Genomic DNA, 27,969 nt, shown 5'->3' with positions numbered 1-27,969 from the left:
GACCACATGTCAAGAAAAAAAAATACCCTGTAAGGGCAGCATCACTGTAACTACATATGATGGGTCTTTGGGAAAGTGGTAATGGTAACAAAATGAAACAAGTAGTTATGGAGTTCTCAACTGATGTACACAAAACACTAAATATCCACCTGTGTGGCTCTGAGATTTTAATAGGCATATTATTCAGAAATACAAAAAAAAAAAAAATATATAGTACAGTATAGTCTTGATTTACGCGGATTTCCATAACAAGGTTGGTCATTTACGCGACACCTGGCCAGACCGGCAATTATTAGTTACGCGGTACATTCCATCATTTACGCGGGAAGCTGTGCGGGCAGGGTGCGCGCTAGGTCACCCAGTCAACAAAACATTACCAAGTTCTTCACCAGCCACCCACCACAGCCAGCCCTAGTCAGCGATAGTGATAGTGAGGATATGGACTTTGAGGGGTTTGACAAAGAGGCCCTGCTAGCCTCTGTGGTGGATAGTGATACAGGTGAGGGCCAATAATCTGCCCTCTACCTCGGAACCAACCCCCCATCCCCGTGTGCACAGCCATCTCTTCTACTAACGTAAGTGTTAAAAAACCTAATATTATTGATATTTCTCTTAAATATTAATTGTGTGTGCATACCATCATAAAATTAAGATGTTATTTTTACTACAACATGCGTATTGTGTCGGCCCAGTCTCTATTTCAATTAATCCAATATGTTCTGTTATTTCGTTTACGCGTTTCTCGTTTTACGTGGACCTCCACGGGTTTAATTGACCACGTAAACCGAGACTATACTGTGCATATATATATATATATATATATATATATATATATATATATATATATATATATATATATATATATATATATATATATATATATATATATATATATATATATATATATATATATATATATATATATATATATATATATATATACAGTACTCACCCCTGAAGATGTGAATTACACGAAAGCGCTTGGGAACTTCGTGTTTTCTTCTTTCCTTGTGGTTATCAGCATATATATACACACACACACACATATAAAGGTATATATTAAAAAAAAAAAAAATTCTCATATCCCACACAAAACCTCACACTTCTAGAAAAGTGCAAACAAACTTTTTTTCACAAACCTGCAGCATTTTTGAGGACGGTCATGCACTGTGTGTGTTCCCCTTGCTCAGCTAAGTCAAGTGCAGTAAGGCCATTTGCGTCCTTGGCTAAAAGGTCGGCACCATGGTCAAGTAGTAAGCGGATGTTCTCCACAGCTCCATGTTCTGAAGCTATGTGAAGACATGTCTGAAACACATTTATAAAATCAGGTATAAAATTGGAAAAGTCTTGGCTACAATTTAATTGATAAAAATTATAATGGGCCAGAAAAGATAGTTCAGTATCTGGAAAAGATATCCTGGGTCGTTACATACAGTAGAAAAGAACTTAGTACAGAAGACAGAACATAGTACAGTACAGTATATGGTAAGTACTGTACTGAGAACAAATAAAGCAGGTAAATTAGGTCATGCTGCCTCCACTAGAAGGAAGAGTGGGTCATACACAGTTCCCACACACACACACACACACACACACATACATCTTTAAGATTTTCCATGCAAATGTTAACTCTCCTTTCCATAATCCCTCACTCGTCTCTTCTACCTCCCTCTCCATTACTACTCTCCTATTCTCCAGTCCTGTTTACTGTAAGAATTTTAAAATAGTTTTCATGCATCCATCCTTTTCAAACATTATCTTACTTTCAAAACTCTGAGAATTTAATGAATTTCCCAGTTCCCTACAACATATATTCCTACAACCTCTCATTTCTTAGTGTCCGTTCTTCTACTTCACAATCAAACATTAAAAAATCAATATCAACAACTTGCTGCTTGTATTGATGGCAAGATGTGTGTGAAAGGAAAGATGCATTTAAGCAGTGTCAGAAGTGTGATGTTGTATGACAGTGAACATGGGCTGAAATGAGAATATTGAGGTGGATGTCTGTGTAATGTGACACTGAAAAATAGGAGGCTGGGTATTAGCAAACTTAGGCCTAGAGGTAGGCTGAGATGGTTTAGGCATGTGAAGAGAATGGAGGACATCAACATGATCAGAGATGCATGAAACTGTATGTGAAGAGGAGAAGACCTATTGGTAGGTCAGGGATGCCATGGGGAAGAAATTGTAAGAAATTAGCTCCGAGGTAAGAACCTGATGAGAAGTAGGCAAGGGCACATGCAGCATGGAGAGCTATCAGATAATCATGGCTAACTTATGTAAAAGTGGAAAATTACCATGAAAATGGTAAAAACATCTTCCTAACAGGAAATGCATAACTAGCAAAAAATTTAATCCTTTCACTCCACAATTCGGCAGAAGTCAATTTTAAAATTGTAGTGCTACACTGCAAAAATCGACTGAAGTCCACGGCACATTTTTTTCTTTCTATTCCATGCTCAAATTGACTATGTTCCAAGAATTTGAAAGCACTGTTCAGCCCTGAGTTGTGCTGCTATCTTTCGGCAAAAGGCTCAACCACAACACAAACATGCAAAGTCGTAGACGATGCCTAAGCTCAATTTTTGCCAACTGTCATACAAAATTTTTTATTGCCTATCATCAAAATAAATAAGGTCAGTTTTTATTCTATTGTATGGGGATAGACAGTGTTTGCATGTCAAGTATGAAAATATATATAAAAGAAGGTATATTGTTGAACTACCTCTGTTTTTGACTTCCCATTTTCTGACTACAGCACCAGTAATTACTGGTACAGTATTTTTTTTATTTGCTACTGGTATGTGTTTGTACTGACTTTATCTCCGTTTACAGAGTCATGAGTGTAAGATGGAAGATGAGTCTTGGCACTTCATTGCAAGGAAGTTTATAAATTGGTGTTTTATGGTTTACAAAATAAGTGAATATATGCACGTTTGATGTTTATTGAAATAATTGTGTTTATATTGTCTGTTTTGTTTGGTTTCACTCAAAATGATTGAAGGTGAGGTACCAATATTGGATCTCCAAACCTGGTGTAATTTACATGAAAAATGAATTTAAAGTGATGAATAACTAGGTTATAGTTTGTAGGGCATGACCCATGCTTATGGAGGCAAATTTGACATCTGATTTCCTCAGACCACTTTACCTGCAGAATACCTGAGTTACAAAATATTATTATTTTTTCAATATTTTTCATATACAGGTACAGTACACTAGCGTAGCTAGGGGGGGGGTCCGCCCCGGGCGGCACTTTTGGGGGGCGGCACTTTTGGGTCTGCTCATCACCCATATCTGCAGCTACTGGAGACGTTAATCCATCCCTTTGTATCGGCGGCAAGTTAATCCTTGTCGTGTCTGACCTAACACCTGACCCACATCATCACGGCCACGTCATGAGCTACACCCTTGCTATGCGCCCCCCGCCACACACACAACCTGTAACCTGTTGAGGATTAAGGAAACAACTTCAAACAAGTACGCCAGTGAGCTCATGTGGTGTGGGTCAGGTGTTAGGTCAGACACGACGAGGATAAACTTGCCGCCCATACAAAGGGAAGGATTAACGTCTCCAGTAGCTGCAAAACCATGCAGTCTCGGGTCATATAAGTTCATGTACAGCCGACCAATCCACCAGTTATAAGCAATTCACTTCAGTTCTGCACAAGTCTCCATCGTGACAAGACGAGGGGAGGCTAGACGACTTTTAAGTTCTCTTGTGTTTTCGATCCAGTTATTTACTTCGTTGGAAGACATAATACTATAAGGTAAGAAATATTAAAGTATTGGTTAAAAAATATTGATGTGACTTTTGCTGCGGTACTGAGATTAAATATTAAGATTTTGTTTCACAGCATTGCGATTTTATACTAAGACACTATCCTCACTGGGGTACAGACAAAAGCCCCCCTGACAAAAGCCACCCAGACAAAAGCCCCCCAGACGAAAGCCACCCAGACAAAAGCCCCCTACTTTGATCGGGGTGGCTTTTGTCTGACAACAGTAAGGGCTTTCAAAAGTTACGGACATAATTAAATAGTTGAGGGTAAAATATACTGTTCTTCTCTGTGGTTAATTATTGGTTAGGTTAGGGTTAGGTTAAGTTAGGTTAGGTTGGGTTAGGGTTAGGGTTGTCAGACAAAAGCCACCCCGATCAAAGTAGGGGGCTTTTGTCTGGGTGGCTTTCGTCTGGGGGGCTTTTGTCTGGGTGGCTTTCGTCGGGGGGGCTTATGTCAGACATCCATTTTCACTGTACTCTGAGTCTGTAATTTTAGATTAAGTTGCTACTTTTTACATTTCCATTGTATTACATTGATACTAGTGTCATTATACCGTGATTTTAGATCATACTCAATAAAAGATAACGGTGCAGTACAATTGTTTTATTTAACGGATTCCTAACCTAACCTAAAATAATATATATATATATATATATATATATATATATATATATATATATATATATATATATATATATATATATATATATATATATATATATATATATATATATATATGCATGCAGAAACTTCACATCACCATGAAGAATAGATGCACAATAACCACTGGAGAAAGGAAAGACAAGCAGCAAGTACTTTCGTTTAATACATCCTCAGGCAGAGGATGTATTAAACGAAAGTACTTGCTGCTTGTCTTTCCTTTCTCCAGTGGTTATTGTGCATACACATATATATATATATATATATATATATATATATATATATATATATATATATATATATATATATATATATATATATATATATATATATATATATATATATATATATATATATATATATATAAAAATTATGCATTTGCTGAGGAAATGCTATTTAAGAAAAAATGTTTTCCTATGCATATTACTTTTGGAATAGCGTTTTTTTATATTATTCAATGCCGTAATAATAAATAATGTACGTAATACATTTTGAAGTTTTTTTTGTAAATTCACAAAAGCATTCTTTTGCTACACAGAGCTTTTTTCTTAATGTGTTATTTGTCAAAAGTGTAGAATTTGTGACTTGTGATATTTAGCTTCATCACTTTTATCTAAAGTTCTCGTCTTTTTTTTTTTTTTTATCTTTTAATCTTAAACATGCAGTGTGAATTTATTTCTCGAAAAATTAATGTTTTATACTTCTATCACTCTGTCCCCAGATGAAGCGAGCTAAAGAAAGTGGTGCTGCGTATAGAAAAAAGAGAAAGGCAAGAGAGGAAGTATTAAACAAGAATAAAGGGGCACTCTTAAAATACATCAGTCGTATAGAAACCAAATCATTATCAAATTCAAGGGATTCAAGTTCAACTTCAAGCGATTCGTCAACTTCAACTCCTTCAAGTGATGAAGAACATGAAGAAGAAAATATTCCGGGACCAGCTGTGGACAGAGTGGACATAAAAGATGTTGGCCTATGGCCAAGCAAGATTAGCAATGACACACGGATCTTTCTGGTACGTCAAGGAGCGTCTGTGGTTCAAAATCTAGATTCTGATTTTGGTGAAGTAATTCGTGAAGGTGTGTCAACCAAAGGACAAACTAGAAAACTAACACGCGAGTGGTTTTTTCAAACTCTGCCAAATGGTGAAAGAATGTTGAGATCATGGATGGTGTACTCCCCTTCCAAGGAAGCTCTTTACTGCTTTTGTTGCAAACTGTTTTCAGACAGAAGTAACTCAAAATTTAATTCTGAGGATGGATTCAACATATGGTGAAAACTGAATCCTAGAATATCTGAGCACGAATCCAGTGCAGCTCACGTTCGGAATTTCACACAATGGAAGGAGTTGGAAATTAGGATTGCTCGTGGAGCAACAATTGATAAAAAAGAACAAGAAGTTGTTGAAAGCCAAGTGAAAAAGTGGAAGGAAATCCTTTCAAGATTGCTTGATATTATTAGATTCCTAGCTAAACAGAATTTGGCTTTACGAGGCCACCGAGAAGGAATGAATTATGAGAGAAACGAGACTAAAGCAACGGAAAATAGAGGAAATTTTTTAGAGCTAGTTGATTTGTTAGCGAAATATGATCCAGTGCTACGTGAACATCATCTAAGAATCCAGCTAGGAAACAAGTTTGCTACTTCCTATCTGTCTCCTACTATTCAGAACGAGTTTATAGAAATTTTGGGAGAAAACGTAAGAAGCAAAATCATCAAGCAAGTAAAAGAAGCAAAGTACTTTTCCATGATATTCCACAGCACTCCTGATATTTCACATAAGGATCAAACGAGCCAAGTTTTACGCTATGTTATGATCGATGGAGATAAAGTGAAGGTTGTGGAATCATTTGTCGATTTCATTGAAACAAAAGGTAAAACCGCCGAGAATATTTCAATGATGATTTTGGAAAAATTAGAGAAAGACGGAATTGATATTCAAAATTGTAGAGGGCAAGCATATGATAATGCTGCGGTGATGGCTGGTGTTCATACTGGTGTTCAGACGTATCAAGGAAATTAATAAAAAAGCAGAATTTGTCGCTTGTACAAATCACTCGCTGAATTTGGCGGGTGTTCATGCAGCTTCTGTTGCTGTGAATTCTGTTACCTTTTTTGGATGTGTGGAACGTTTGTTTGTATTTTTTTCTTCATCAACCCATCGCTGGGATGTTCTAACTTCAGTCACTGGTCAAAGTGTCAAGCGCATAATAGAAACTCGGTGGAGTGCGAGGGGAGAAGCTGTAAGTGTTGTAAAGAAACATTTCTCAAAAATCTTAAGTGCCCTAGAAAAGTTAACTGGTGAAGAAGAAAATACAGCTACCAGGGCAGATGCTGGTGTTCTACTTGGTGCGTTGCAATCATTTTCCTTTTTGTGCTTTCTTGGCCTGTGGGGACCCGTCCTTCTAGAAATTAACGACACACAGACTTACCTCCAAACCAAGGGCTTGAACATACAACAATGTGATATAAAACTCAGGGCATTAGAAACATTTCTAGTTGAAAACAGGGACAAGCTAGTGAGTAATGGAGTTAACTATGCCAAAGAAATTTGCAATGATCTGGGGATAGTCATGGAGCGTCAGCGTCGACCCAAAAAGAAGAAACAAATGTTTGGTGAAGGATCACGAGATGCTGAATTGCCATACGACATTGAATTGAGGAGAGAAATGTTTTCTTCGCTGGACAGAGTGATCCAAGAAATAACTTTGAGATTTCAACAGCTTCATGAACTTGCTGAGAAATATGCCTTCCTTACCCCATTGAATCTTTTGGATGATAAATATGAGTGTCAAATAGATCACGATCACGACGACATTGATAAAGAGGAGTTCCTCGTTGAGAGAAAAAGACTTCAGATTTTGTTGCTGTTGCTGCTATAACTATTAAAGACAGAATACAGACGTGGAAAGAAGGCCCCCTTGAACTTTTGCAGTTTATTCAAAAGTATAACCTTGGGAACTCGGTTCCAAATATTGTAATAATGCTGAGGATTTTCCTCACAATTGCTGTTAGTGTTGCTACCTGTGAGAGGAGTTTTTCGAAACTAAAACTGATCAAGAATTACTTAAGATCTACTATGAGCACCTTGCGGTTGAGAAATCTTGCCATACTGTCTATAGAGCGACAATTGACAGATGAAATAGTTTTTGACAATGTCATTGAAGAATTTGTCAACAAAAAAACAAGAAAAGTTACTTAGTAGAAAGTTGTAGTTTTCATTTCAGAAATAAAGATGTTCCTAATTTTTTACACTTTTTTACTTTTTTCCCTATCCTATATGTCGTTTTTGCTTTTTGTTTAACTGTTACTTATAAAGTTTAAGTATGTTTGGGGTGTATTTAAAGCATACTATATTTGAGTATGTGAAAGTACAGTAATATTATAATGGTACACAAACTATTTAATATATACATATATATATATATATATATATATATATATATATATATATATATATATATATATATATATATATATATATATATATATATATATATATATATATATATATATATATATATATATATAGAGTGAGTCACTGTGCAATATGTATTTTTGTGGGGAATGGGGGGGGCTCAATGCCCCGGGCGGCACACACTCTAGCTACGCCACTGGTACAGTAAACATAAATTTTCACAAGCTACCGACATTTCAAAGGAATTTTTGTGCCAGATATGGAAACTTCATGTTATTCTCATAATGTAAAAATAATAGTAAAAGCATAAATAAGCACTTTCATCTTTCGGTGACTTAATGATACTTATTGGAAATAGTGTAATTATGACACTGGACGATGAGGTGAAAGGGTTAAATTGTACTAAGTAAAAATCTAACAATCCACTAATAATAATCAAACAAAATCTTTTCCCTTAAAAATGCAAAAATTTCTTTTATTCAGACACTAAGTCAGTCCAGACTCTCACCATCACAACTGTACAGTACACCTAGCTACAGTAAGTAAACCAAATACAGTACAGCAAGTGAGTCTCACCCGTCCTTCAGCTCTGGGCCCTGAAGCCATGTTAGCGTCAGACCCAGCTTGGAGGAGGATCCTGAGACATCTGGAGGATTCGGTAGTGGCAGCAGCATGTAAGGGAGTTCGTCCCCAGGCATCTCGGCAGTCCAGGTGGGCCAGCTGATCACCATTGAGCAGGTCCTCAAGCAGCTCTGCATTGTCCCACAGAGCAGCCTGAAATATGATGGAAGGAATTAACAGGGGACCTACCACTCTGACTTTGTAATTAATACCTGCAGTAACAATGTTTATAATAATAGTAACAATAATAAAGAAGAAGAAGAAAGAAGAAGAAAAGGTTAACTAATTCATAATGAAATGATATTTAGTAGAATTATTGGGAATACGTTCCTAAACACCATACCAAAATATCCTGACCGACCCGAGATGAGCTTTGGCTGTCATCTTGAAAAAATGGCGGCCGTTCGTGGTTTTTCGTATTTACTCGTTAACCGTAATTTTTTCTTAGGATGACACCTTTAACATAATAAAAGAGATTAAAATTCTGCACCTGATGGTGTATTCACCTCTTGCACACAGCTTATACTTTCTGAGAAAATAAACAGTTAATTCCCCACTGGCCACACCCTCTATTTTGTACGTCATCTGGTGTTAAGATCCTTAACAAAGACATTTTTTTAATCCTGAATTGACTCTCTTTTCGAAACCCTTTATTAAAATTTGGTTCACAAATTCAAGAGCTTCCACTGAAGGCAAAGACTTAAGCCTTTGTATTGCCTCAATACAGGTACAGGTACTTGGCATAAATTTTGAAGGGGTGATGCATTGCATACCTGCCATATAGTGGAATATTTTATAGCCATCAATAGTTCGCACGTCAAAATCGACATTGTTAAAAACAAACTGCAAAAAAACCTCCTTCCATAATTTCTGGGGACTGCTGCATGACAGCCAAGGCTTCACACAGAGCTGCTTCTTTGTATGAGGTGCAAATGACCAGCTTAGACAAAATATACTGTACAACATCAGCTTTGATTCATATTTCATGTGGCCTAACAGCAGAAATAATGTTGTGAGCTATGATATCACACCTTTTCCAGTTGTTTTTCATTGTTTCCAGTTATTTTGTCTTTTACGATGACACCTTTCAAAAATATTTGAAGGGATAGAGGGATCGCCTTTCATACATCAATCAGAAGGGCTGGAGGTGGTGGGTACTCTTCAACATCATACACCAGTGATCTTATACCTTCCCTTATAATGGTTGCTCTATCCCAACTATTCTTAGACGTTCTTCATTTTCATTGTTTTCTTTAGAAGTACAGTGTATACTGTACCAGGAATCAAATAAAATTGTGTCACGAGTGTGAGTCTCACGAAAACAGACCACAGTAGGTTTATATGCAACATCAGAAATAATTATGTTGTCACCATAGTTCTCTAATAATTTATTCTTTAATGTCGCTTCTGCTGGTACATATCCTTCCATGAGCTGCATTAAGTCCTGTAGAGAAAATTGGCAGTCGTTGTTATCCTCAACGAAAATACACACTATATATATATATATATATATATATATATATATATATATATATATATATATATATATATATATATATATATATATATATATATATCATCATCAACCGGTTCTTACACGCAACTACAGTATAGAAGGATTTTCATTACCACAATGAAACTCATGGTCTTTGTTCAGGTAAAACTAACAAGAGTTATCTAACAATAAATATTACAGCTAAGGTATAGGAGTGTATCTAGACCTGGATATTTTGATATCCAAATTAATTATTTTTCTAGTATTTTAATATAAATTAAAAGTGGGTATACATATACAGTAATCCCTGTCTTATAATTATTTGCTATCTATCTATCTATGTATCTATGTATCTATGTATCTATCTATCTATTTATCTATCTATCTATCTATCTACCTATATATCTACCTTTAGAAATAGCTGGCCGAAGGATGGCTCTTGGCAATAATAATTATCAGGACAAAAGTTCAACATATGCAGTATAATCTCAGTGGGTCAAGAACACACTTCCATCGCCAAACTGTGATAAAGGCCGCGCCACACCAAGGTGATAAGACATGCCAGGGGTGTCAAATTCATGGCCCGCGGGCCAAATGTGGCCCTTGGGATGGTCAGGTGTGGCCCGCAGGATGACGATAAAATTTATCATCCCGAGAAATTATGATGGAAATAGATATAATCATGTTTATTAAGTAAAATGAATTTTGCATACTTAAGTTCAGGCAAACCCAAATGAGATATTCCCGGTAAGCCAGGTAAAGCAATGTGTGAAGCTGTAAACTTCAATCCTGCAAATATGTGATATAACACTTGTGTTGGCCCTGAAGTGGGTTACTAAAATAAGAATTGGCCCTCTAAAGGTTTTGAGTTTGACACCACTGCCGAGTAGTTGAACATACTACACCTCATAAGACTAAAGTCGAGCCAGTATCCATTGTCATACTTTCTGGACCAAACGCACTGCACTCCATGGGTTTGTGGACTCTTAAATTCTACACTGAGAAATATAGAAGGAAACGAAAAACTTCCAATTTATGAGACGGCTCGGTCACTGAACGAAGATTAAGTGTCCAATAAAGAAAAAAGGTTCAAAGTTCAAGCTCGTGGTCAGCGGCGGGAAGACATTCAGTGACGTACTGTACAAACAAGTCAGTATGATAACCCTTAAAACTAAAATGATAATTAAGAAAAATTAAAAAATAAAATAAAATAAATTATATATATATATATATATATATATATATATATATATATATATATATATATATATATATATATATATATATATATATATAATATGAAAATACAATCACGAATGTGACTGCATAAAGACATTGTTTGTATTTGTTTTTAATCACAAAAAAGCGAATGAAATAAAATTCATGCTTAGACAAACTGACAAGCACAGAAAACTGGGAAAACAAACAGTGGAACAGGATACATACACTCACGTCCACATCCACGCCAGCTCCGAATACGTTTTAACCCCCTGATAAGATGACTAACGTCCGTATCATTAAATCTTCCCTTGAAGAGGGTCGTCGTGTTTCAACCCGAGCTTTAAACTAAATGAATCGTGAGGGACACCGCAGTACAGTACTTAACAGGGTGGTGTGGCGGTAAAATGAACTAATTCCAATATTATAAATTAATTTTATTGGAATTAGTTCATTTTACCGCTACACCACCCCGTTAAGTACAGTACTGCAGTCTCCCTCGGGACTCATTTAGTTTAAAACTCGGGTTGAAACATGACGACCCGCTTCAAGGGAAGATGTTGCTTAATAATACGGGCGTTACCCCCTTGAGTACGATGACTTAACTTCTTGAGTATGATCATTTAATTCCTTGAGTACGATGATTTAACCCCCTGAAGAATAATGACTTAACCCTTGAGTACGATGACTTGACCCCTTGCATTCAATGATTTAACGCCCTGAGTGCAATATCACTATACTGTACCTGAGAGAATAGGTCCCACTCGAGGGGTTAAAGTCATAGTATTCGAAAACGATGTCATCAAACTCAAGGGATTCTAATATCTTAATCAGTGGTAGAATATTTATCGTACTCAAAGGAGCAACATACTGGAGAAGTTAACACACACACACACACACACACACACACACACACACACACACACACACACACACACACGACTAAGCCTTATGTAAACTGACATAAACGGTAAATACCACAACATCAAACTATTTAATACGTAAATCATCCATAATCAACGGGTGAATAAATATTTACATCATTCGGCCCCTAATCGACAACTCTACCTTATAAACAAACCTTTCTTAGAGCGTCGCCGATGTTAAGAGCCGTAGTGAGGATTTGATCAGGCTCGAGGAAGACTCTATTGTCGAGGTCTTCCTGCTCGTCCTCCTCCTCCAGCTGGGGGGTATCCTGTTGGTGTGTGAGGCCTGGTTTTAGCCTCTCCACCACCGACAACACCATCTCCCGAAACGACTCAAACAGAGGGAGTTTCTGACCCTGCGCTACTACGTCCCTCATCGTCAAGCACCAAGTCACACGCAGGTCTTATATAAAGTCATGTCGAGTTTCACGTTCACGTTTTACCATGGACAGTTTTGTTACTGCACAGTTTTGGTATTTAATTGTCGAGGTGAATTAAAAGTGGCCCGTAATGAGTTTTTCATCAAAGTAACAAGGCGAGTTCATGTTCTTGCAGTCTTGAATGTAAATTTTCACATAAATATCAGAGACAAAAAAAAATTGGCATATTCCGGACACATCATATTCACATCCTGGATAATTATATTCATACAGTATACTTGTATTGTCGTTTGTTCATTGTCACCTCTCCTATTCACACACGTCATGGAAAGTTCAAGTTCATGTCATTCATGGAAGCTCACGACCATGCTTTCAGGTAAGTATTCAAGCTTACAGCATCACGTAGACACAGTTCATGGCCTCGCTGTCATGGGGCACTCCTGGCCACGCTAGGTCATGGGGCACTCCTGGCCTCGCTGTCATGGGGAACTCCTGGCCACGCTAGGTCATGGGGCACTCCTGGCCACGCTAGGTCATGGGGCACTCCTGGCCACGCTAGGTCATGAAGCGTCACTAAGAGGGACACACCAATAGGTACAGTAGTGTTCACGTCATCCTAACAGCACAACAAGAATCACCCTTTATAAAATGAAGCCTTTTGTTGATATCGTTTCATCATAAAAGGACACTTAACATTCTCTTCAGTGACAAAACCTTACTAAACATCTCTCATTATTCGCCACAACTCACAACCACACACGTCCTTCAGTGTTTATTACAGACGGAAAAAAATACTCTACAATAAGTTTCTAGACCTCATGGTCCAAGTGAATCGAAAAGAAGTTGTAACTTCAATACAGGACGATAACCACAGGAATAGTTCAAGACTTCGCCCGATGTTTCAGATTGTTACACACGGTAGAGGTTTTACTGACTTTATATGCTGAGCCAATGCCACCTGGTGTGGCATTTTTACTAAACATCCATTTATACATCCACATATCCATCTATCCATCCATCTATGAAAACAACACTACACGTATCTAGAAACAGTCTCTGTGGAAAAAGGATGCCCAGCTTGCACAAGGACCCCCAGCTAACCACAAAATACAATCTAAAAGAGAAAGAGTATTAACCGGAACTTAACAAAACACTCAATCAAAAATATAAGTAATATAATAAAACAAAAATGTGTAAAAATTTAGGTCTGGGTGTCCTGAATATGGCGCCACACTGCAGTCCTCGTGAAGATCACGTTCAGTACATGAGAGACTTCATGACTATTGTGGCCCATGGTGCTTCAGGAAAGGCAGCTTATATGCGCCTGGACGGACGGATGAACAAGGATACCACTACAATATATCTCCCTTTCCACACTCAAACCCGAGCTATTAAAATAAAACATTTACACCTGTCTTAAGTCTCTGAGTCAAAGAAAAAGAAATAGTAGGTGTAAGTAACACTCCACAGCACAGGGTATACAATATTTTGAAGTCTTTGACAGTAGATTAGAGTAAATAATATAAGACGTCTGTTTTAATATATCATCTCGGTGTCCTTCACAATACACCCAGAGAATATCAACATAAATATCAGAGGAACTTGTATCGTGAAGTCGAAGAAACTGGGCTTAATGCCTTACAGATATACACGATATGTAAGTTTTATGGATAAACTTGAGAGGTAGGTTGAACAGATAAACACCATAGACGAGTTTTATCGATAAACTTAAACGATAAACTTTCAAAGTTCCAGGGTTTTGGTGGAAGGGGGAAGGGGCGCCCCATTTCACTACAAGCACGATGCCTTGGCCCAGTGCGGGACTTTTCAAAGTGCTTCTTTCTCTATTTCTTCCAGAGCTAAGGCGTAAACACACAACTTAATCTCCATAAACGCCACACTCCAAAACAGGGACTTGGAAATTTCATACCACACTCCTGACTAACAGAAAAGGCATTATAAGAAGCACCTTTTTCCTCAATACTCAACACCCAGTAATACACATTCTGCATCAGTCATTTATCTAAACAATATATATATTATTTTATTTTTATTTTTTTTAATCTAAGTTTGATTTGGAGTTAATATTCACTTTATTATGACTGCGAACAACTTTATATTTTTCCCGCCTCTGCTAACGGTCGTGTAATATTTCAATGTGATTCTGATCTTTAAAAATTTAGTTTTTACATAATGTAGTATTCCTGATACGTAATTTGTCTTAGTATGCCTTATTGTGGGTAAAAATAATTATATATTACATGCATCTTCCGAAAGCGTGAATTTGCTACCAGAGTTTAACAGTTAATTCATGTATAATACTTCCGATAAACTTCATACGTACTTATGTTTGAACTATTGAATGTGTGTATCTTTATATAATTTAGCTAAATATCTTTCTCGTCAGAAACGGTCATCCCAACGATTATGAACGAACTCATTTAGAAATACATCATTACTTCAGGACAAAATGTGACAGGTTTGCAACAGCCAATCAGCTGTAACTCTTGGGGAGGGGACGGGGCATCTTTTCTCAGCTGAGAAAAAACGCACTTTAGTACAGCATATAAATTAACACAAACACACATCACCAATAAATAGTTTCTTCGTCGTACTCTGGCAACCCACACTACCAGAGACCACATATATAACAGGATATAGCATCTCTTTCCCTACGGTCTTTTACCCCACCTCTCACTGGTAACCATTTCGGAGCATTCAGTTAGTGAGTACTGTACCGTAGTCGGTATGCTCCTCGTATAGCTCGCGTCATCGTATGTTAAAACAAATTATCATAAAAACGAGTGTACTTTAAGGTGTATCAGCTTTATGAAGACCACCAACACCCACCAAATACACTCCACACATAACACAATACAGGGTGTAATCCCATTTACCACACTCTCCAACATCACATATTTGGTCTATATTTTCGGATTCGTGTGTGTCTGAATGGGTGAATCCATTGCACGTTGCACTCGCCATTATTTTGCAATATATATATATATATATATATATATATATATATATATATATATATATATATATATATATATATATATATATATATATATATATATATATATATATATATGTATGTATGTGTGTGTGTGTGTGTGTGTGCTGTGAATGAAACATTTACAGATAATCAGTATAGAGGCGCAAAACAAACCACAAGAAGATAGTTACATTAACCTACTATCATCTCCCCAACTTGTTCTTGGTTAACATTTCGGACTCGCTAGTGTCCGAATGGTGTTCGCTACCTGTATCACCGGCCACTTTTGCGTCCAATTTTACGTAAACAAACAAGAAAATGTGGATACGGCGAGGGTGTTTGTGTCAAGGCGCGAGCTGCGGTAGATTGGATGGCGTAGTTTATGGTGTATTATATGCCGCTATGATCAGGGTAATCTCTCCAGACGGCGCGCATACAAGGCCAGCCACGAGGATTCCGATGGCTAAACAACACTTGGTATTCCTCGCCTTCACCTGGGCGAGGAATGGCAGGTGACTGAAGAAGACCTCTGAGCATTACGTCACAGTGTGTGGAACAAACATCGACTTAAGTTTATCGGATAACGTGAAGATTAGGCACCCTAACGCGAACCTAAAATTACTTAATCAAAAGCAATTTAACTTACCCTAACCTAAACTGCTGCAGGTAACGTTAGAGTGTTTATCCAACTGGTGAAATAATCTGGGGTGCCTAATCATTACCTGACCCAGTGTTTTGTTCCTTCAACTTCAAATAACAACAACGATAAAAGAGATGAGACCAAAAACCAGGAAAGAAAAATGATGGAAATGACAGGAAAACAACATGCCCTCCCTCACTGTCTCTCTCCATAAACACTGTTATCTCAACTGTCTTCCCCACGTGTCTTCATTTACTTCCTCCTCACCTCTCCACTTCTATTATCCCTCCTCCAGGCCGGCAAAAAGTTGCTTGGACCTTCTTTCTAGCCCCCTTCGTCCCTGTTCACCTAGCAGTAAAGTAGGTACCTGTTGTAAATCGAAAAGTTGCGAATTCGTATTCAAGGAAAGTTGTTGGAGCTTCCAATAACTTGCTGACAAAAACCTGTGACTCTTCAGGCTTCTACGCCCTTAACTCATGAGACATAAAGGCAAGCATGCTTCCCAGATGGGCGCTGTAAGCGCTTCACCTTGCACAAGATGTCGGGGGTGCCCAATAAACTAAAAAAAAAAAAAAAAATACAAGATGGTTCAGTAATTATGTCAGAATGTTATTACCTGGAATGAGGTTATAAACCATTTGAATTAATATCTTTGTTGAAAATTTCTCTTGTCGACATTATTTAGTCCAAGGAAGGTGGATTATATTCTAGGATGTCGGATTTTGTTCAAGGAAGTGGGATTTTGTTCAAGGGAGAAGGATTTTGTTCAAGAGAGTGGGATTTTGTTTAAGGGAGTGGGATTTTGTTCAAGTGGGATTTTGTTCAAGGATGTGAGATTTTGCTCATGTGGGATTTTGTTAAAGGAAGTGGGATTTTGTTCAAGGGAGTGGGATTTTGTTCCAAGGGAGTGGGACTTTCTTCATGGGAGTGATATTTTGTTCAAGGGAGTGGGATTTTGTTCAAGGGAGTGGGATTTTGTTCAAGTGGGATTTTGTTCAAGGATGTGAGATTTTGCTGGGATTTTGTTAAAGGAAGTGGGATTTTGTTCAAGGGAGTGGGATTTTGTTCCAAGGGAGTGGGACTTTCTTCATGGGGGTGATATTTTGTTCAAGGGAGTGGGATTTTGTTCAAGTGGGATTTTGTTCAAGGAAGTCGGATTTTGTTCAAAAGTCTGATTTTATTCAGGAGTGAGATTTTGTTCAATGATGTGTAATTTTATTCTGGGAAGTGGGATTTTGTTCAAGGTGTCAGATTTTGTTCAAGTGGGATTTTGTTAAATGAAGTGGGATTTTATTCAAGGGAGTGGAATTTTGTTAAAGGAAGTGGGATTCTATTCAAGGGAGTGGGATTTTGTTCTGGGAAGTAGGATTTTCTTCAAAAGAGTGGGATTTTGTTCAAAGGAGTGGGATTTTGTTCAAGGAACTGGTACTTTATTCATGGGCTTGGGATTTTGTTCAAGGACGTGGGATTTTGTTCAAGGAAATGGGAATTTGTTCAAGGGATTGGGATTTTGTTCAAGAGTGAGATTTTGTTCAATGATGTGGAATTTTGTTCAAGTAAGTGGGATTTTGTTCTATGAAGTGAGATTTTGTTCAAAGGAGTGGGATTTTGTTCAAGGAAGTGGGATGTTATTCAAGGGAGTGGGATTATGCTCAATGGAGTGGGATTTTGTTCAAGGAAGTGGGATGTTGTTCAAGGGAGTGGGATTATGCTCAATGGAGTGGGATTTTGTTCAAGGAAGTGGGATGTTGTTCAAGGGAGTGGGATTTTGTCCAAGTGTGATTTTATTTAGGGGAGTGGGATTTTACTCAAGAAAGTGGGATTTTCTTTAAGACTTCTGTTACGGTACATTATTTTCACTGCGATTACTTAATCCACTGAATACGATAACTTAATCCATTGGGTACAGTGAATATGACCATTAAGTAAGATATCTTAACCCTTTAAATACGATGTATTAACACCCTGAGTACACTGGCATCATACTCAATGTGTTAAGGAATTCTCATTGTTCTCATACATTGTATTCAAGGGGTTAAGATATCTTATTTAATGGTCATAATCACTGTACCCAATGGATTAAGCCACGTATTCAAACGATAAGTCATTACACTCTATGGATTAAGTTATCGTACACAATGGAATAAGTCATTATACTGAGTGGATTAAATCATTGTACCCAAGGGATTAAAAATTTGGCTGGAAAACTCCACTAGGGAGCTAAAAGATACAAGTTCGTTTAATCACAGTAATGGAAAAGACTCAGGATTATGGAAATACACACTGAAAGACTCGCAAAAAACACATATACGTCAACTCTGGACAACAAACCCGGCACTTTAATAATATAATGGTCTATTTATATTAACATCGTGTTAATTAAACGGGTCCTACATCCGGGTAAAATGAAGTTGATCAAATTATTGTAGTAGTTCAATTGTCAATATATACAACTTGCTTCGTACAATTACCGCAATGGGGAGAATTAACTCACTCTCTCTCTCTCTCTCTCTCTCTCTCCTCTAAGTAAAATATGCAGCTATTAATTTTGTGTGGCAAATCTAACTTAAAACGAATCTTTGATAATGTAAAACTCGAAGTATAACTAAGATTTTACCTCTCAACACGCCTAAGTTAATATAATTACAGTAATGTATGGGACAAATGATTCAAGTTAACCTAATCAAAACTAACTTAGGATAGTTTGATTGGGTTTAGTTATTTGGGTTGTTAGGTTAGATTGGGAAGTTTGTTATCATTTGCCATCAGGGAAGGATTTAAACCCGTAAGCCTCGTCAGGACCGTCAACTACTGCTACTCTTACTCGGAGATCAAAACCCGGATTTTCGCCAACTCAATTTTCTTAGTTACCTTTATTGCCATACTACATTTATATTCACATCTACTGGAAACTAACTTATGACAGTAATACCTTTCTTGCATACCACTACCGATTAGCTTGTTTTAAACGTGTGTGTGTGTGTGTGTGTGTGTGTGTGTGTGTGTGTGTGTGTGTGTGTTGGTTATTGCCATTGGTTTTATAAAAAATAGCGAGAAGACTGAGGACTGAAAATTGGTGTCAGGGAAGCCGTTTCACTTATAACTCCGCCCAACAGTAGTTACAGTAATAGCTAAATTGTATTACTCTCACGTATCATTACCAACTGAATCTTAAACAATACTTCAGAACACTTCAACATTACATACTATCCGTATCTCGCAATATTCCTCACCCACAATTCTATAATGATTATAACTAAGTGCGCTTCCACATTACACACAATCTCTACCTCATTACACTGAGCGTATTCGAGCCTGTTGATGAAATTACACCATAACGCAAGCCTTGGAGGGGGTGGCAGCTGGGCCTGGAGGGAGATGGGGGAGATAGGTGTTAACACAAAAATTAATTACCTCCCCCACTCTCCAGCTCGAGGGGAAACACGCAATAACATAACCTTCTCTCTCAGTGTGTTGGTTCTTCTGTTTTTATTCTTTTCTTTTTACTGTCGAGGAAACTCCAGGGAAAGTGAATGTCAAACAGTGCGCGTGGTGTCAGGAACAAGTTGTGACATGTTTCCCAACATCAAGAAGTTTTCCCCAACTCATGAGAGATGAAGAACTGACGGTGACGAATTCCCCAGGACCAGGTACAGTACACCTACATCTCTCCAGCAATATATACATCAGAACCTCCAAAATGTAGTAGATAGTAGCCAGCTATCAAATAGGGAGGTACTACCACCTGGGAAGATATTGGAAGCATGATGTGTTGTCTAATGGTAGACCCTGCTGCCATATGGCATCACGAAAATTGTGACCAAGTCCCAGGTTGCTCATCTGACTTTCTGCCTCATTTACACCACACGATTGCAGGGTCACGATTGTTTCTCTTACTTTGACAACACAACATACATACTGTATATCGTTTCTTACTATTGATCTTTCATATATATATATATATATATATATATATATATATATATATATATATATATATATATATATATATATATATATATCAGTAATAATAATAATAACAGAAATAAACTGAAGCAACCACAAAGACAATAATAATAATAATAATAATAATAATAATAATAATAATAATAATAATGCCAAATATATAAGGTGCTGGGTGAATAAATCAAACAGCCAAATTACAGGAAACGTCAAAATAAAGATAATGATAAATAATGCAACGACGACAAGCTCCCCCACCTACCAATATATCTCCATTACCAATATACTGTATCTGTTACAATATATCACCGTTATCAATATATCTCCGTTACCAATATATCTCTGCTATCATTAGGTCGAAGTCATACAGTATGTCAGATCAGTTCATCACTTTATCATTAAACGTAATCTTACTTAACCTACCTTAATCTAAACTAACTTAACTTAGCTTATCCAAATCTAACTTAACCTACCTTAATCTAAACAAACTTAGCCTAGTTTAACCGAACTTAACTCAGTTTAGCTTAACCTAACCTAGCCTAACTTAATTTAGCTAAAGGTAACCGAGGTTAATTAACTTTGAACTTAACCTAACTTCACTTAATCTTTCTTAACCAAATCTAACTTAGCCTAACCTAGCTTAACCCTATGTAACTTTAACCCAACCTAATTTAACTGAACCTAAACAAATACAAACTAACTTAATCCAGTTAAACCCAACCTACTCTAACCCAACATCTAACCTAAACCAACCTCACTTAACCCAACCAAAACTAAACCTAATCAAATCTAACTTAACCTAAACACGAAATAGCTTAACCTAACCTAACCTAACCTAACCCAACCTAATATAAATTGACTTAACCTAACATGACCTAATCTAACTCAGTCTGACCTAACCAATCAAACAGCTCGTAATTCCAATCACGTCAAGAAACATATATTCCCTATACATGTACAAGAAACCAATCACATAATACCTTGAATAGCTAATCAGGGATATCATACACGCCCTCTTATGGTACAGAAACTCATCACAGGTAATCTATGGAAGCCTACAGGTACTAATTACACTAAGGCTTAAACTGTGTGTGTGTGTGTGTGTGTGTGTGTGTGTGTGTGTGTGTGTGTGTGTGTAGAGGAAGGGTTTGCAAAATACACGAACGGTCAGGTGCTAATTAAATGCCCCCCCTCTCCTTCCCCCACCTTCTTGCATATAAAATGAGAGATGAGAGCATAAAAGACATAATGACTAAAACAGGTGATGGAGAGAGAGAGAGAGAGAGAGAGAGAGAGAGAGAGAGATAATCAGCAGGTACAGGTGGAATAGGGACATAGTGAGGGAATGAAGAGAATTTATGAAAGAATAAGAAAAAATCATAAAATGTAATAGGGAAAGATACAAAAAAATAAAAGAAAAAAATAGAATAAGGTAGAAGCTTAGAGAATGAAGAAACAGGATAGAGAGACAGAGAATAAACAGAAAATAACAGAACAGAGGATAAACAGGGGAGCCAGTAAGAAAAAAATAATGCAGAGGAAGAGAGGGAGAGGAGACCATTAATTGAACCTGGGGAAGAGAACGAGTCTTTGAGAAGTTAAATAAAGCAGATGGTAAGAGGGAACCAGAGAGAAAAGTGAATAAAAGAGGGGGAAGAAGAAGACGGGGAGATAATTAGTGGCAGGTGAGAGAGAGGGGACGATCGACACTGTGTTTCTCCCGGGGTAATTACGTCTACATTAGCCGCTGCCTGGCACAATACGGACAAAGGTTGCCATGTACGTATTAGTATTAACGCGCGCGCACACACACACACACACCATAGACATATAATCATGAACACAACGAACACAATAGAGACAGATAAACGTACAGGTTGTTAATAAATAACCCAACCCTTAATAAACACATTCTGTTGATATAAGTATAAATAAATGGTCTTTGTTCATCTATAACACCACTCTTGCTTTTCGTTATACCCGAAACATAAAAAGGTTGCGTTAACATTTTTAATCTAATTACATCATCAGATCTTCGATTATCCTATGTTATGAGTTGTGTTACTGAACAGCTGTACTCAACAGGCGAACAACTGTACACCTGCTTCACGCATCATAGAATCAGGTTAAACAGTTGCGCAGGTGAAGGCGAGCTTTCTCAGAACACACCTGTACACGACAGAGACAAGTGCACGCCGATACACACACACACACACACCTGCACCTGACACAGCTTAATGGTGACCCGATCTCTTAAAGCCGTGAGCACACACATGTACAGTACACACCTTGAGATCAAACAGTCTTTGTACCTTTTTTTTAAGAGAGAAGCGACTATAGTTACCATTATTACTCTTCTTATTACTTTTACTCTTAATAGTGGCCGCCTCTCATGGTTTGGGACCAGGGCAGTATTCAGAGCATGAGAAGGGGGGTTTATTCATAGGCGCCAATCGCTACTAAGGTCGTGAGGGGGGAGAGGGGGGGTTGGATGGTGAACGCAGCGGAACTGTATGCATTGGGTACAGTTTAATAGAACATAATTCGAAGATTAATATTAAGCACTTCATCCCATTGGCTTATGATTCCAACACTCAATAGCCTGATTTTAATACCACTGAATTGAATGACTACAGGTAAGCGTTGTAGCACAACGGATGTATGTTTATGATGTGAAGAATACCAGTTTGAGCAATGTGTCATCATGGTGCTGCATAATTATCACAGTATTATTTGTGTGGGAAGCCTCAATTTGAAAGATCAACCTTAAACATCTTTGTAAATAGATAAAAATGGAAGAGATGGTCAGAAGTAAAAAAAATAGAAGGCAGAGATTATTGAGTTGAACAAAGTGGTTCATCTAAACTATCTCTTGAATGACCAAGAGCAAACCCTGTTACATCCTCATCAAACACATCTGAAGGAAGACCATTCCACAGTTTGGCTGCGCTAGACACACACTATCTTTAAAACAGAGTAGAGTTACATCTCGACTCTTAAACGCAGTATGGATGTCTCATCATTGCATTAAGAGTAATTCTTGGTGCAACATAATGTTCTGGCAGCAAATAATTACGACAAAGCCAATTTTATTTCGCCTAGTGTCTAATTATAGTTTCGTCTAAATATCCACCAGTTGCTCATATCTATTAGTATGAACAGTTATTTACTTCCATTCAACAGTTTTACAGTATTTTACTACCCTGTACAGTAATTGACTATCACAGCAGAGGTGAGATCAGCTGGGTGAAGGTGATCTGATGGCTACATGCATCATTCATGTTATCAAAAGATTTGGTTAAACTTATCATACTACAGCATTAAAGGTAGGAAACTGGTCAGGTCCATATGTAGGTAATAGGTAGTAAAGAGCTATCAAACAAGGAGGTACTACCGCCTGGGAAGATATTGGAAGCTTAATGTGTTGTCTAATGGTAGACCCTGCTGCCATATGGCATCACAAAAATTGTGACCAAGTCCCAGGTTGCTGATCTGACTTTCTGCCTCATTTACACACAATTGCAGGGTCTCAATTGTTTTTCTTATTTTGACAACACAACATACATACAGGTATATCGTTTCTCACTATTAATCTTCTTTTTTTTTGTACTTCGTGGTTATTATTACTTTATTAAAAAAATTTTAGTATTCATTTATTTTTATTAATTTATATTATTATTATTATTATTATTATTATTATTATTATTATTATTATTATTATTATTATTATTATTATTATTATTATATTCCCCCCCAACCCCCGGCCCCTATGTGGGCCAATGACCTGTGCCCGGGTGGGCTGATGCCCGAAAATAAAAATGTCTTCTTTCAATGAAATACAGTAAGTTAGCTAGGTATGGTTACCAGCCTAGCTTAATGCTATACAACAGGGAAGGGACTATATGCTAAGCTATTAGACTATTTTTTTTATTGGTTAACAGGCCAGACCTCAGCCATTTACTGTTGCAAATTTGAAACAACGCAAGAATAACGCCAATCCCCTTTGAGTTGACACCATCCTGCTATACATAAAGGCATACAGGCCAACCGTGGTAAGCGAGACTTCAATATTTCTTGGTCACTGAGAGTCTATACTGTAACTATATCTAATCTTGCAAACCCTCGATAACTTAATTAACTACATGATTATGTCTAACTGAGAGAAGAGAAAAACATCTTCCATTACCACCATTCTGAGAGTCGTCACCGCTACGCTACACTACACTACACTACCCCGAGACACAATCCACAAAACCATGAACACTCAGGTTCGCAACTCTTTTTTGGGTAGACAGAGGCAAAAGACGTATATAAATTTGCCCCTAGTTCTACTTTGCTCGGGGATCGAACCCGGAATCGCTCTCTGGAGTCGAATAAGCTCACCATTACACACATATCACATGTACACTGCGTCTGGTTCCCACACCTGCATAAGGTAAAATAAATCTTAAAACAAAATATATTAACCGAACAAATCTATATTATAATCATGCCAAATTACTCGTCTTTCAATACTTGAACATTACTAATCATAAAAGTAATACGAATAATTACTTATAACTGAAAGTGGATGAAATATACAGATCCCCGGACGTGGATACCCGTGTGACTGTCTGGTGAAAACACTAATGGAGCACCCACAGAAAATCTGCAATGCTCGGTAGAGCCACACACTGGACGGTGGACAACGCCCTTCTCACAGCCGACCCAAGAGGGGATCAAGCCAGAGTCGCACCATTGAGAGGCAAGTGCGTGTTACAACTCTACCACCAACAGATAATCAAGAATGTCAAAATGATAATTGAAAATACCGATATGCAAACCTTATTCTCAACACCCTTATACAGTGCAGTACGTGATAATTCAAATATCTAAAAGCACAACCATTCCATAAAGTACATGTTAAAACAAAACCCCATTCTTTATTTAGAAATATGTAACCCTGAAAGAACGTAAATAAATATATAGATAAGACAGCTGTCGATCTTTGAACTGAGAGTTTGACAAGGCTGCGTTTGTCATCGTTTCGTATACCCCTTCACTACGGTGACGCCCCACTTTTAATATTTTATTGGCTAATGCCAGACGATTTTATTCATCTCAAAGAGGACCCTATACACAAGGGGTTAAATCCTTGGGGCTTCAAGCATTCACGACTGCAGATGACACGAACCTAACCATATACAAGACCAGTTTATCTATATGTTGACTCTATGTTTCTTATGTTCTGTATTGAAAGCTTTTGTCAATCAAGTGACCCACTCCTCGATTTCACCATAAGTAACTTATCACCTCTGTTCATTGTATATTTTTAGCTTTCGAGCTGCCATGTTTTCTTAATAAACCGTTAATAATAATTATTATTATTATATTCCTAAACTAATTGTAACCAACCTAACCCAACCCAACGAAACTCAACCCAACATAACGTAACCTAACCATACCAAACTTTCCCTAGCCCAATTTAAATCTACTTTACCCAAGCCAACCTAACTAAACCCAACTTAATGCAGGCCAACCCAACCCAACACAGCCTAAACTAACCCAACTCAAATCAGCCCAGGCAAACCCAACTCATCCAAAACAAATCCTTATTAGTCTCAACTTATATTCCGTAGTTAATAGATTCAGTTTGGTTTAGTTAGGATCTTACACTCTAGTCATCTCCTCCACACACACACACACACACACACACACACACACACACACACACACTAGGATTCCATGATCACGCCAAACAAAGTGTAAACTAATTCCCTGGATCTTGTAGCAGTGAGCGTACAGAGCCTGCTGGCAACACAACCTAATGTATCTTGCAACTTATGTCCGTCGGATAAGTGGGCTGATACGTCCTCCCTGTATCACTGAGGATGTGGGCTGGTACGTACGGTAACTATGTGTCATTGAGGATTTGGGAGGATACATCCTTATGTTACTCTGGGGATGTTAAGATACGTTCCCATGTGTCTCTGAGAATTTGGGATACGTCATCGTGTATACAATTCGAAAAATGGAAGGACACGTCCCTATGTATCTCTGGGAGCTGTTTTGCGACACATATCGTATATCTAAGGACGTGGGATGATACGTTGGACGAGTGGGAGGATACAGCCCCAAGTTTCCTCCCACGCCATCACCAACACATCATCATCGTCGGCAGGAGACACAAAACTGAATTTCCACGTAAATGAACTCGAAGCAATTCTATTAGTTCCCCTGAGATGTAGCCTCAAGAGGGAAGAAGGAAGGAAGGCAGGAAGGACCTATTTGAAAAGAAGTATTTTGAAATTTGGAATTTTCTAAAGCCGGTCTTTTAAGATAAAGATGACCTGTTGTTGTTTCTTAATAAAGTGTCCCAAATTACGTGTTTATTTATCTCTCCTAATGACGACCCCTAACCTCGCTCCATTCCACTTCCTCATTAATTAATTTCATAACAGTAAAAGAAGAAATATTTAATACCTACTCTTTTTCCTAATGCCATAATCGCAAACAATATTACCCATCAATAATTTTCACACAGGTAAACCAAGAAACAGTTTGCACTTTCTATTGGTTTTCTTTATAACATAAAAAGTTGCACTTCCCATTAATTATTTCCCTATTGGTAAAAATAATAGAATCCACTCCTATTTAAAATAATTAATTGCTGTCTATGAACCATTTTCTTCCATTATAATATAACCGGGTAAGTGAGGGTTTCCCCCCTGAGGATAGAAAGTAAGCTACTCATACGTATCCTTCGTCATTGGTCGTTTACACAATGATATGTTCAGTCTATCTCTCATTTATTTTCTTCAAACTACAACTCGTAATGTTCATCAGTATTTCCTAATTGTATTGTTCAAAACAATTGATGTGGCTAATTTTCTTGGTTGTCAAACACAAGTAACAAATCAATTCTACAATTTTCTTGATCCAGGTATACAAGAAACAAAGTCATTTAATTGATTTATAAGTCACTTTAGAGGGATTTTTTTTTCTGGAACCACAAAATATATCATTGAATCTTTGCAGTTCACCCACAAAATATGAAAAATTCTCTCAAGTATCCTTCACTTTCATAAATAAATACAAATAAATAAATAAAAATACTAAGTTTCACAAGTCCATTTCACTGTGGTATATTAATTTTCTTTCATCCATTAATTAGAACTGCAACACTGATTATTCATCCGTGTTTCCTAATTTCTCAAAATAACAAATCCAGTAATTGTCGGTCAAGTACACCCGCTACAAAATTATTCAGCACCCGTGTATCACGCCGTAAGGGTGCCGAATAATTTTGTTGTGGGTGTACATGAAATTAATCAATACAAGTTGTTTTTTGTCCTTGAGGTTACTAAACGAACCTTTCCATGTTGACTATAATATGATCAGTTCTCTTAATTTACTTGGACTTATAGAAAGAAAATCCACACTTTCACTTTTCTAATTGTCTTCTATATCACCTAACTTAAGCTTTCCTTATTTTCTCCTTCAAGCTAAAAAATCGACTATACTGTATATAATTTTCATACAAGTTTTACAACACGACCGAGTCTCACATTTTGGGGAGACTTCCATGAATAAGGAAGTACACAGTTCCACTACTCTTGGTGATTTATAATTCGTCAGAAAAGAAACTTTCATTATTTTACTTAATTTTTCCTTCAATGCATTATTTATCACTTCCATGTCATGTTCACAGGACAACCAACTATATAAAGTGTCCTCGACTTACAGAAATAATACACTAATTTCACTTTTCTCTGACGTGAATGTCACCAAACACATTCACCAACCATTTATACCCCCCCCCAAAAAAAAACAGCAGTTAAAACAGTAAACACAAACACATTTTCAGATATTTCACAAAATAACAC

At 37.3% G+C, this 27,969-nt stretch overlaps 1 protein-coding gene across 1 annotated transcript in view; it reads right to left on the bottom strand.

The window, feature by feature from the left end:
* Window positions 1-1,139: 1,139 nt before the first annotated feature.
* The window catches only part of LOC121878219 (ankyrin repeat domain-containing protein 29-like), a gene marked incomplete at its 3' end in the record, with an annotated part of 26,968 nt that continues 138 nt past the window's right edge, over window positions 1,140-27,969 (bottom strand). Inside the window, 3 exon segments of the mRNA XM_042384307.1 lie at window positions 1,140-1,305; window positions 8,440-8,637; window positions 12,279-12,679. Of these exon segments, the coding sequence (XP_042240241.1) occupies window positions 1,140-1,305; window positions 8,440-8,637; window positions 12,279-12,500 (586 nt within the window).

Source organism: Homarus americanus, unplaced genomic scaffold (genome assembly GCF_018991925.1).
Source record: "Homarus americanus isolate GMGI-L3 unplaced genomic scaffold, GMGI_Hamer_2.0 scaffold33468, whole genome shotgun sequence".
Taxonomy (NCBI): domain Eukaryota; kingdom Metazoa; phylum Arthropoda; class Malacostraca; order Decapoda; family Nephropidae; genus Homarus; species Homarus americanus.
The sequence above is the reverse complement of the archived record's forward strand: the minus strand, read 5'-3'. Positions and strand labels throughout refer to the sequence as shown.